Source organism: Oxyura jamaicensis, chromosome 2 (genome assembly GCF_011077185.1).
Source record: "Oxyura jamaicensis isolate SHBP4307 breed ruddy duck chromosome 2, BPBGC_Ojam_1.0, whole genome shotgun sequence".
Lineage (NCBI taxonomy): Eukaryota > Metazoa > Chordata > Aves > Anseriformes > Anatidae > Oxyura > Oxyura jamaicensis.
The window spans coordinates 63,006,717-63,019,293 of record NC_048894.1 but is presented as its reverse complement, the minus strand read 5'-3'; the positions used below and the strand labels follow the sequence as shown (position 1 = coordinate 63,019,293).

Sequence of the window (12,577 nt, the reverse complement as noted above, 5' to 3'; positions counted from 1 at the left end):
CGATATTGGTGTAGCACCATGACAGATCTCACTGAAAGTCTGGGCTTGGTTTTGATTGCAGTTAACTCGGTATCAAGCTGCAGCATCTCTGTTCACTTCACTGACATTCGTCAGTTAACACAGCAGCAAAACTTGGTCTGATGATCAGCAATAAATAGCAAATGTAACTGCAGACTTTTTTTGCTATGATTGTTCTTCAGATAGAAAAAACGCAGGCATGAGTCGTGCGGAAGATATGAAAGCAACTCTTAAAATGGAAATATTTTCTACAGCAATTTGTATTTTTCAACAACTGATGGTAAAAATTTAATTTTCAAGATCACCCCAAGTCCTATTGAAAGTTTATGACTAAAAATATAAATATATCTACTGACCTCAATAAAAAGGTGTCCTTCACATACCTACCTAAATACGTACATTTGGGTGTAAATACCCACACATATACAGACATGGATAGTCTTTTATGTCACTGATGCTTGCCTTTAGTATATGTTTTCCTTAATAATCTTATTTATTTAGTATTGTCTGTTTGATTGCTGATTGTCACAACATGTGTGCCTCCCACTCCTGTTCATATGTTAGCCCTACACAGAACTTCAGAACAACCTGCTTATATTTAAGGCAATCGTTTTCAGTGCTTTTAGGAACTGTACATCTGAAACAAGTTTTGTGCATTCCAAATCTTAAAATGGTCAAATCTTTGCAGACTGGATGAAATTATCCATGTGGCTTACTGTTTGGCACTGGACAAGGGAACAGTCCCAATGTCAAGAGATAATAAAACCATTCAGGCTTCAGTATATTTTTAATACTCTTCCAAGATTTGAAAATGAAAAATATGTTAATGATACACGTACATTTTTTTAATTAATTAAAGTAATTTTCCATTGGAAATGCCTGGGGTTATAGATCTTGTTAAATAGGGCTCTTTAAAGTATACTACAGGAAACACTAGGGATGCATTTAGCTGGGAGGTATAGATACCAGAGTGTTCCACTAGATGGAAACTAAATTTTTTGTACCAGCATAATGATACCAGAGTCCTCATAGGACGTCTTAAGGAAACAATAATGAATGAGTAGAGCTCTGAAGCTCAGGGTCTAAAGTGTCTCACTACTGTTGCATGAGCTGCAGAGGCATGAGCAACAGAAATGATAATTGATATTCCAGGGTTAGCTATTTTTGTTACAGAGCTATGATACACTTGAGATAGTGCTGTATTGACATCAAAATTTCAAAAACATCTTTACCCAGTATACTATACGTAATTTTATGCCCAGTGTCAGGTTTGGTAGTACTATACCATTTAGCAATTTCAGGATATTTGATGACACTTGGCAAATTCAGGGCGAAAAAGGACTTGGCAAATTCAGGGCGAAAAAGGTCTTGTATACACCAACATATTAGAATACAGATACCTATAATTATATTCCATCACATCGGTATCTCTGTGAAATACAATAACTCTAACTGTAAATGGAATAAGAAACAAAGTCTGAGTTAAAAGACTTTCATAGTCACATCCCTTTCTAAATAGTCTTTCAAAGCAACAAGTGCTGCAGATGCACATGGGAAAATAACAATCCTAACTTTGCCTATACACTTACATCTGTTGAGCTGACTATTTGTATGCTGGAAGGAAATCCAGAGATTTCAATGGGTTGTTCTTTGAAGGTATCAGCTCAGTGCTCAGAAGCAGCAGCAGAATGCAAAATGGGTATGGTGAAGTATTAGGAAAGGTATATGTACTGGAAAAGAAATCTTTCCTGTATTGGGACATTGAATATCCATGGTCTGTCTGCACCTGGAGTACCCATGTACAGTTTTGTTCCCCATCTCAGGGGAGAAAACAGTAGACCTGCTAACTTCTAATTAGCTCCCCACACTCATTTCAAATAGGATTGCCTTATTTTGTGTTGAACTGGACCTGGATCAGGCAAATTAAGGGAAGAGGTGTTTTTACTCCAAAACATTAGCATCAGCATGAGAAGTCACAGAATGGTCTGATACACTTTGTAGACTACCTCTGGGAACTCCACCTCTATGATTCATTTAAAAGATGTACTGGAACCCACAACATGAAGTGATCATCCGAAATGGAAGAAGTGAAGCCCATGTTTCATGAAAAACTTCGTCTTCTATATAGAACCAGGAATGTAATAGATGGATTTGTTTTTACAGGGGCTTTGCCGCTGCAGACAGGTATTTGAGGCAGAGGTTTGCCAGTTCACCAAGTGAGGCTCCAGCTCCTGCCCCACGGGGAGCAAGCAGGGCAACCACAGCCTAATGGGCTGGGCTTGTGGAGAGCTACTTGTGTCCAAGGCCACTTTTCTTGGCTTATTTCCTTCTTGTGCTTCAGGGGTACAGCCCATTTATAGCTGGGGAATGGTGATATGGCTGGATGGGCAAGAAAAGGCTCCAACACTCATGAGCATGAGCAAAAAATGGTGAAGGAGGATGTGCTAGGTGCCAGAAATCCATTTAACAGGACAAAAATATACACAAATCCAAAACTTAGAAAAGCATCTCTCAGCATCCAGACACTCCTTGACATCTGCAGGTATAATTCTAATTATAGATCCTTTCAAACATGTGCAGCAGAAGTGGATTAAGTTAAATAGTCTGTTCAAACTGCCAGAGGCTTTGTGGTTAAGAAATGAATCTCTCTATCTCTGATTTTATTATTGGGGTATTTTTTTTTTTCCAAGTGTATTGGAAACATCATTTTATTATTATATGCTATTTTCACATACACGGGGAGAGGTACTTCCTGACGTGCTTTCAGATTACTGCTGCTGAGCAAAATGGTTATGGTTTTCTCTTATCTCTTCAGAAATTAATAGCAGATGGGACAAGCTACCACTAAAAGAGACAAGTGTTTTATTAATACCAAAGTCTAGTTTCTAATGGCTGGTAGGCATTATACCACCAATTAATTTCTTCCAGAGAAAACATCCTTCAGCCTGGCAAGGTATTGAAACCTGTTATTGAAGTGTGACAGCAAAGTCAATTTCTTGAAACTTGTTTCTAACAAAATTCATATGCAACTACTAAAAAAAAAAGTTGATCTTTTCATAACCGTTAATTATGAAGCCTATCTACCTAGACCCAGACGAGACCCTACACTGCAGGGAACTCCAGGAAGCTGTCCTAGGGTGGTGTTAGTAATTGGACATTCCTTGCTGAGAGGCACTGAATTACCAATTTGCCATCCGGACAATCTCTCCAGAGATGTTTGCTGCCTGCTGGGAACCCACAGTCACAATATCACAAAGAGGCTACCAAGCTTGGTAAAGCCAAGGGACTAAAACCCATCTCTACTTTTTAATGTAGGGTAGAATAAGGCTGCCATGAGGTGACTCTGAAATATCAGAAAGGGTTCTGTGTACCTCAGAAAGATGTTGAAGTGATCAGGAGCACAGGTAGTGTTCTCTATCCTCCCAGTTAGAGACTGGGACCACAAAAGAAGGAGATGGATGGATCAGGTGAATGATTTGCTGCATGGTTAGTACCATACTCAGGGGGTTGGGTTCTATGATCTCAGATGCACCTTTGAGAGACCGGGCATGCTGACACGGGATGGGGTGCACCTGAGCAAGTGGGGCATGAGCATTCTGGGCAGCTGAGGGGAGCCTGTTGCTGAGGCCTTCCTGCTTCAGCTACAAGAAGCTTGTGCCCACAGGCTCTCACACTGATGTGGACCTTGACCCCTGGACGTCTGCTGGGAGAGCAGCACAGCAGGCCACGAGCAACCCAGGAGACTCTTGCGGTGCACTAAGGGTAACTTCAAGGCACAGGTTTGTAGCAAACCAACCAGAGGAGAAGTATTGCTGGGTCTGGTGCTCCCCAACACAGACCAACTTGTTAACTAGGTTGAGACTGGAGGCAGCCTGGGTTGCAGTAACCACACCATGGCTGAGTTTGTGATCTGAGGAATATGGGCCCGGCATAGAGCAAAGTCAGGACCATGAGCATTAGGAGACCAAATTCCCAGCTATTTAAAGAATTAGTGGATGAGACCACATGGGACACTGATCTTTGTGACAGAGCAACTGATCAGAGCTGGCAACTCTTTAAGGACACTTAGAGTGCAAGAGCTCTCAATCCTCATGTGTAAGAAATCAAGTAGGGAAGGCAGGAAATGAGGATGGCTGAGGAAGGGCCTGCTGGGCAAACCGAGTTGCAGTCAACAGCTCTATGTCCAGGTGGAGGCTGGTGACAAGTGGTGTTCCTCAGGGGTCTGTCTTGGGACCAGTGCTGTTTAATATCTTTGTTAATGACATACACAGTGGGATCGAGTGCACCTCAGCAAGTTTGCAGATGACACCAAGCTGAGCAGTGCAGTTGACACACCAGAAGGAAGGGATGCCATCCAAAGGAACCTGGACAAGCTAGATAAGTGGCCCCATGTGAACCTAATGAGATTCAACAAGTCCACGTGCAAGGTGCTGCACCTGGGTCAGGGCAATCCCAGACATGAGGACAGACTGGGAGAAGAACTCATTGTGAGCAGCCCTACAGAGAAGGACTTGAGGGTTCTGGTGGATGAAAAGCTCTACACAAGCCAGCAGTGCGTGCTTGCATCCCAGAAGGCTGACTGCGTCCTGGGCTGCATCAACAGAGGGGTGTCCAGCAGGGTGAGGGAGGTGATTGTGCCCTTTGTGAGGGAAGTGATTGTGCCCTTGTGAGGCCCCGCTTTTTTAGAATGGTTCCAGAGGAGGGCCATGAGGATAATCAGAGGGCTGGAGCACTCTCCTATGAAGGTCTGAGAGAGCTGGGACTGTTCAGCCTGGAGAAGAGAAGGCTCCGGGGAGACCTCACCGTGTCCTTTCAGTCCCTAAAGGGGGGTTATAAAAAGATGAAGAGTGACTTTTTAAATGGGCAGATAGTGATAGGACAAGTGGGAATGGTTTTAAACTAAAAGAGGGGAGATTTAGATTAGATGCTAGAAGGAAATTCTTTGCTCAGGGTAGTGAGACACTGGGACAGGTTGCCCAGAGAAGCCGTGGATGCCCCATCCCTGGAGGTGTTCAAGGTGAGGTCAAATGGGGCTTTGGGCAACCTGGTCAGGTGGGAGGTGTCCCAGCCCATGGCAGTGGGTTGGAAATGTGTGATCTTTAAGGTCCCTTCCAACCCAAGCCATTCTATGATACATTGCTTTATATGTGCCCAGCTCATAATGAGAAATAAATCACATGCAAATATCTAGTAAATTAAAAGCAAGCAATAGTTGCTAATGACTGTCCAGGTCTGGAAGAGCTTTTCTACAGATCCCAGAGTACTAAGAATCTTATATTCTCACACACAAGTAATCATAATTATAGCAGTGAGATTTCCACAGTCGAAGACATATGATTTCCCTGTCATTTTTATCTATTTTTCATTTTTAGCCTACAGGATTAAGACCTATTAAAGGTTAGGATAAATTGTTAGCATTTCTGATGATTTGCTTACTTAGCATGCAGGGACATTTCTGTTGATTTTGTTAGGGGGTAGTGGCTTCTTGTGCTGCAGCCAGCCATGAATCCTTTTCCTACCACTAAATCCAGAGGAAGATGTCCTATATAATGAGAAACAAGGATTTGTAGTAGGACCAAGGATAGTCTGAGTTAACTTCAGCTTATGGACACTAACCCCTTGAGGCTTTACCTCTAGCCCAACACAGGATATGTGTTCTCCTAGAGAATAAATCTGAATTGCTCCCTGGGGGGAGCGTGTTTTTTATCCAGAAATCAGGGAGCATGGGTGGGTTTGACTCTCTGGACTGGAGCGAGTCCTTTTCCTGAGTAACTTAAAGTCTCCAAGCCAAGAGCTGCTCGTGATCACCTCAGTCTAGAGGAAAGGCTCTGAAGTCACCAGGGGCATGGCCTGTGGTGGGACAATAAGAAGTGCCAGCAGACTAGGAGGAGCAAAGAGAGCCACAGCATCTGAGCCAAGGACACCTCTAACTGGAAGTGCAGACCCCCTTGAAAATCAGTCGTCTTTCTTCACCTGCTTGTCCTGCCATGTGTAGTGTTTCATCTGGAGAAACTGCATTCAAGGGGAGCACTCAAAGAATGAAGTTGTGGCTGATGGGTGCCTGCAGCAGGGAGGGGTTATAGCATCCTTTGTGTGACAGTAAAGATGGGTTTATGAGAGCAAACACCCTGAATTTCAGCTCTGTGGGTTTTTCCCAAGTTGCCAGGCTATTATTGTTATTTATATTCATACAGCATCCAGTAGCCCAAGGTACTGCATTAAGTACTTCACCATCTCAGCAATGACTCTGTTAATTCTCAGGCAAAGCAAATCTCCCTTTGGGCCTGATAGACACAGAAGTGCCTGACTGACTTAATCAACACAAAAAAATCCATTTAATTGCCAGGAGACTTCTTCCTGAGTAGGGTTACCTGAATGATTGTTCTTGTGATTAATAATTCTGTTTCTATTTGGCAGAGCTGGACCAAAAATAGCTATTTTTCCCCCCCTCTGCAGTACTTTGACAAACATGAGAGAGAAAATGTCTTACATCTTCAGTGGAGGCTGTATTTTGGTATTCCAGAGAAAAGTGAAGCGCCAAGGGTATTTTTATCCTCAGCACATCCTGATGGATTTTGAGCGTTGCTTAGGTTGTGCTTCCACTGCCCCTTTGTCTGCACTGATCCTAGCAGAGGAGACCTGGCTGTGATAACAAAGATGTGAGTTAATGAGACCATGGCTGATTAGACAGGAGAGGAAGTTCTGTGTTTCCTCACGATGAGATAATCTCTCAGCCAGCTGCTTAGCCTGCCTTTAGTGTGAATAACTCCACTTTGGTGCAAGCTCAGAGCTAGTCATGGTTGGGGCAGTAGGCAGTATCCTTCTCCCAGTGGTGACAATCTGTGAGCTCCATCATGGTGGTGCATGCAGAGGTCCTGCAGAGGATGCTGTAGGTGGCAGATGGACTTTTAGAAAGCTGGACACAGCCAGGACCCCCTGTTCCTGTGCTGGGTTTCCTTCTCTCCTCATATTCACCCCTCAAGGACTCCTGGACCCATATCTGCTAATCACTGTCCTCATTCATAGCTTCATTAAGTGAAGCTTCATAGCTTCAATGAGTGGTAAAACAATAGAAACTTTTGTTGTTGTTGTTTTCAGAAAATATCAAAGGACTACCTTGTTTCTATCTTTCCTCTTGGACTCCTTTTTGTCTTTCTGACTTCTAGACAGCAAGATATTTAGATGAAGTCTCAACCTGAGTAAGAGAAGAAAGGAAGGCATGGAAATAATATGTTTTGTGGTTAAGACATCATTTTGGTCATTTAATTTTTCTGAGCCTCTGTCCTCATGAATAAAACAGACACAGTAAAAAGGCAGGGGACAGGTAATTTTGTCTCTGAGTTGCTTGCATATGTTAATAATACAGCCTTGTAACTACCAAGAGAGGCAACACACACCTTGTAGGAAGTCTGGAGGATGTGCACCACTGTCTCAGCACTAAGTGATGGAGCCCATGCGACTGTCACAAATAAACCAGGGTCTGTTTTCTGTCTGTGGGTCCAGTGCAGGACATCCTTGCATGCAAACAGCTGAAGTCTCTTTATAAGCCATAGTGTTTTTAATTAACTGTTAATTCCTTGGACTAGCTTGCATGTTTCACAGGGTTGAGAGAAGGAATGACTTGTTTTGTGGTTTTCTCTTGGTTGAATCTGTCTCCATATACTCTCCTATTCTTCTAGGTTGATGAGAGGTAATGGCATCCTTTATAAATCATTCTGCAAAGGATGATTTTGAGTGAGAGTTTTATTTAATAAGTATGGAGAAGTGGGCTTTTATCTTTGCAAAAGAGGTGACAAGTTCACTGTAATTTCCACTGAATTACTGATTTTGGTGCAGGAGGAGTAACAGACGACTCAAAGATATAGGAACTGCAAGTTCCAATTATTCTACCTCTTCTGTGACTTGCCACTTGATCCATAGGAGCATTGAAATTATTTATGTTGAAAAATACCACTTCGATTTAATAGCACATAAGCACTTGGTAGGAATTTAAAAGCTCACTTAGAAGAGTCGTGCCAGTCTAGAAACCTAAACATTAATTCTCTTGAGATCTGGAAAGAGATGGATCTTCATCCACTTCTAAATGTTGCAGTTTCCCTCAATTTCTGGGCTGTGTCACCGTCAATTTTGAGAGCTGAGATTTCTTGTACCAGGGAAGAAGGAAGGTTCAGCTGCAGGGATTTTGAGGAGAAATCTTTATTCATGCTGCTGGAAATTGGCCTTCTGGCTCCCTGTCTCCTGGCTGCCTGGGATACACACCTGTGTTATGCAGGCTCTGAGTCCAGGCTGGGACCTCACTCTCCCCAATAGCTGTGAAGTGTAAGTATTTTTGTTAGACTTGATGTCACCAAATGTGTTTTGTTTGTTTGTTTGTTTGTTTGTTTAATAAAATGATGGAGCCACTGCAGAAAGAGAGAGTGCAATGCTGGTTCACAGCAATTTAAAATCTGCCTGAAATTAGAGGTTTATGGTCATCATGTGAATTTTGAATTATTTGTATATGCAGATGACACTGAACCTCCTTCATCTTAAAAGTATCAGGAAATTAGTGCTTCACACCTCAAGAAACGCCTTACTATGATGTGTAAGCTCTTGAGTCTCAGCTGTACCCACTCCAAGGAGCAGCTAAGCTTTATTCCTGCTTGCACCAAGATTAGTGATGTGAAATGATCACCTTCGTAGTTCATAGGAAATGGTTTCTTTACAACCATAGGAGAGCAGAAAGAACCCAGTGGCATTCTGGGTTTAGGCAACGGCTAGCTGGGCCTAATGGCCATATGCATGCCGAACACCACTGGGCTTCAGAGGAAAGCTTGTGAAGAAATGGTGCCACAGTGGTTGTGTGATGCTTCATGGCTGTCAGCTCACATGTATGGTCCATGACATTTCTTCTGCAGGCAGCCACAACACCCATTTATTTTTTAGTTTTGGTAGCTTTCTGTGTGGCATGTGTGAACATCAGGTACAGACGTGTGTCCTTTTTCATGTGAGAGGTACCAGAAGGGCAGGAAGCAAAGCAGACAGCTGTAAGCTGCAGCTCTCCACTGCACTCCTTGGTTTTCACCCTTGAAAGGGTGGAAAATCCTTTATTTTACAGCAATGTCCAGTGCTGTAAAAGCCAGACTGTTCTGTGCTTTCCTTTTACATTGAGATGTCTCTCTGATAACCTTGGCATTTTTGAATAAAGTCAGAAATTTACGGTTATTCACTCAGCCCCACCCCCAAACACTCATCTGCCATGGAGCATATCAAGAAATTAAATGCCCAATGACACCTAAGTGTGGCACAGGGTGCTTAATCACACAATGGGGATAACTGTATTCACTCTGTTTGTTTGTTTGAAGGATGTGTGCTTGTGGTCTCTGTGATTGAACAGCTTGCACAGTGGCACAACAGTACAGTAAAGGCAGCCGTGGAGAGACTGTGCAACTACATACCTGGTAAGTACCAAATAATGTGCCATATGGTACATTGGTACTGCTGTATTTCTCTGTTAATTTCTCTGTTAATTAAAAGTTCACACATTGAGTCTTAAAAAGCCGTAGCCACTTCTCATGCAGCATCTAAAATCAATGTAGCTGTAAGATAGTCAGGTGCTATCTGCAGGGAAGACGTGGCTTCAGCAGAGCTGGGATTTTGTCCCAAAGTTACAGTGAATGGGGTTGTATTATGCCTACATGCCTGTCAGCCCCTTTCTCCCTGCTCTTTTTCTCCCCTTTGTCTCTTTGTTAACAGTTTTAAAATGATCAGATTCGATGTATGTCCAGCCACTCCTCTTTCTTGTTGATATGGGTCTTTATAGCAACTGAGAAGATTAAAATATTTTCAGCATAAATAGGAAGCCACTACTGTAAAATCATAAAAATTAACTGAGGTTGACAGTGATAACCATTTGGTCTGCACAGAAAAGCTATTGAAATGTAACTGATGAGAAAAATTTCAAAAGTGAGAGCTATTCCATATGAATATGTGTAGACTCCCCCTTTTCTTTCTTATTTTATCTGCCCAAGGAAGCCTCTCTGTCCAAACACGTCTCTAAGTAGAGAACAGTTTGAATACCAAACTAGCTTTGTGTTTCACAGACCCATCCCACAACTATTTAAGTAGCTAGATCTCACATTAATGACATATTTTAACTTTATGAATGCAGAAAGGTGGCTTAGGATTCTACATTAAAGAGCCATTTGTATAGGCCTTCATGAATTGTATCTCTGAGAAACCATCTTGCTCTATAGACCTCATTTTCATGGAGATGCATGTAGAATATTAATTCCTTCCTTTCCAAGACATTGTTTCCTGATACAGGATGGGGCGGGGAGGTAATTACTGGAATTAATTCATTGACAGAATGATGCTTATCTTATTTCTATTCCATAAGTAATATCCTCAGTGTTTTAAATTATAGGCACATAACCATGAAGTTGCAATTAGAAGCGCTGATCCTGATATTAAAATACAATTTTATTCTTTCAAACATGACATGCTAGGTCTATGATCATGATTCACTCTATGGACCGTGTTCAGCTGACATGTCAAGATATTTCTTTTCAACTGCCATTCTTCACACACATAAAATCCTATTATCCCTTTAGTTAAATCTGTATAATCCAGTTACCTTCTATGAGAGGCATGGATACATCCAATAGAAAAAAAATGACCCTGAACTTGAATAGAGTGAAAAATCATAGGGATTGTGCAGGAGCTACTGTGTAACCCAATTTATCCTCCCCTAGGAGGTGAACTCTGTAGCCCAGCAGGATTCATCAGCTTCCTCTCGCTCCTTGAAACAATAGAAAAGCTTGGATACTCATGAGGAGCAAGTCTATTAAAGCAGGCCATGCCATTTCTGCTGAAGGAACCATTTCATTATTAGACACGTCCCTACAATTGCTTGTAAGAATAACTGTGACAAATTGATGGCAATGAGACTTTTCCTAGGGACAAAAAGGGAATAAGCATTTTTTTTTTATTTTTTTTTTTGTTAAAGGGCCTCTTATAATTTTGATTGCAATGAAGGGCAGTTGTATCAGGTCTTCAGTGAAGTTACATGCTATTCAAAAACAAAAATAGTTAAAGAAAAGGAGAGGAATTCAGCACCCATCAATCCCTCTCAATCCTATAGGCTGTGTAGAAGAGGACACAGTCATGTGCTGGCATGAAAATATTTGTATGTGCAATGTATGTGATTTGAGCGACAATAAAACTATGAAAATATTAACAGTAACATCATCAGTGAAGGAGCAGACAGAAATGCGAGGTCTGGAGGAATGGGCAGTATTTGTGATAGAAGGGATGTTAGCAAGAATATGTGTTTGCCTGGATCCTGGCTTTCTGCTGGATGAAAGAGAGGTGTCTGATACCCAAAAAGTGCTTTGAGACTGTCTTGGTGTTGCCTCCAAGTCATGCTCTGCTTCTGTCAACCACTGCTGTGTAAACACCTTAGAGCTTGAGTGGAAATGGCAACATGATTAATACCATCTTTCCTGCAAATATTTATCCTCTGGGACTCAGCCAGGATTTGTGTTTCTAACACTACAAAGCTTTAAAGGATATATATATATATATTCATGTAAGAACAGGGCAGTTAGGGGATTTCTTCCCTGAAGCAGTGAAGAAGGAAGTATACTTACTTCTGGCTAAGCACCTCAAAGTTTTTCTCTATATTCTCCAGTGTTTAGCTTGGTTTAAACTCTTATCTTGTCCCTGAACATTCAACATTATTCATCATCATCTCTCTCTTTTCCCCTCCTTTCTGACTTACACAACTTCTTCCCAACAGAGCTTTCTCTCTGTAGCGTCCTCTTCTTGTGTGAGTTCAGGTTTGTGGACACACGAATACAGGGCATATCCTGTAAACATGATTTGTGGCTCAGTTCTGTTTGTTGGAAGCCTGAATGGCATTGGCATCTTCCAAGAGGACTCTACTTGTCCAACAATAATTTTATGTAATTGTAGCTCTTTTCACCACCAGTCATTCTCCCCTTTGTCCCCTCTTTGGGCAGCTAGAAGCCAACCTTCCCACGAGCACAAGGAAATCAGCACCTAGCAATGTGCCTGGCCAGCAGGCCCCCAGCACCAGCTCCCTAGAGCTGATGGCCAGCCAAACCCTCCCCTCCTCACAGACTCCAGTGCTGGCTACGGAAGCTCTCTGGCTCCTCTGGGGCCACAAACCTTGTGGAAATCAGCTGGTTTGGGAAACCTGCACAGGGAGCATCCACTGTGATGCCCCAGGGATGGGCTGGGGAAGCCAGCCACCTTCTGTGGGCTGCCGGAGGGAGGCAGGTGCCCGACTGGCCAGCCTCATCCAAGGGTGCTGTAATCAGAAATGATACCAAATGTGGGGTTATTGATGTCTGTCATGCCTTTCCTTTTATGTGAACAAGAATAAAACCTAATTCCAGCCAGGAGACCAGTTTTTGACTCACAGATAGCTCCTAAAAAGCCAATAGAGAGGAATTATGTGGCAAAGAAGGCAAAGAAATGAAGCTAATAACTTGATTGAAATAAAATATCTGGCATGAGATAAGAAAAATCAGGTGCTGCTGTTACAAGAGCTGTC

General features: G+C 42.4%; 1 protein-coding gene across 5 annotated transcripts in view; it reads left to right on the top strand.

Annotated features, from left to right (window-relative positions):
• The window catches only part of AOAH (acyloxyacyl hydrolase), a 77,646-nt gene that overhangs the window by 5,644 nt on the left and 59,425 nt on the right, over positions 1-12,577 (top strand). For all 5 annotated transcript variants that reach the window (XM_035319241.1, XM_035319244.1, XM_035319243.1 and 2 more), the window contains exon 3: positions 9,363-9,458. In XM_035319241.1, the coding sequence (XP_035175132.1) occupies positions 9,363-9,458 (96 nt within the window). The remainder of the gene's footprint in view (positions 1-9,362; positions 9,459-12,577) is intronic.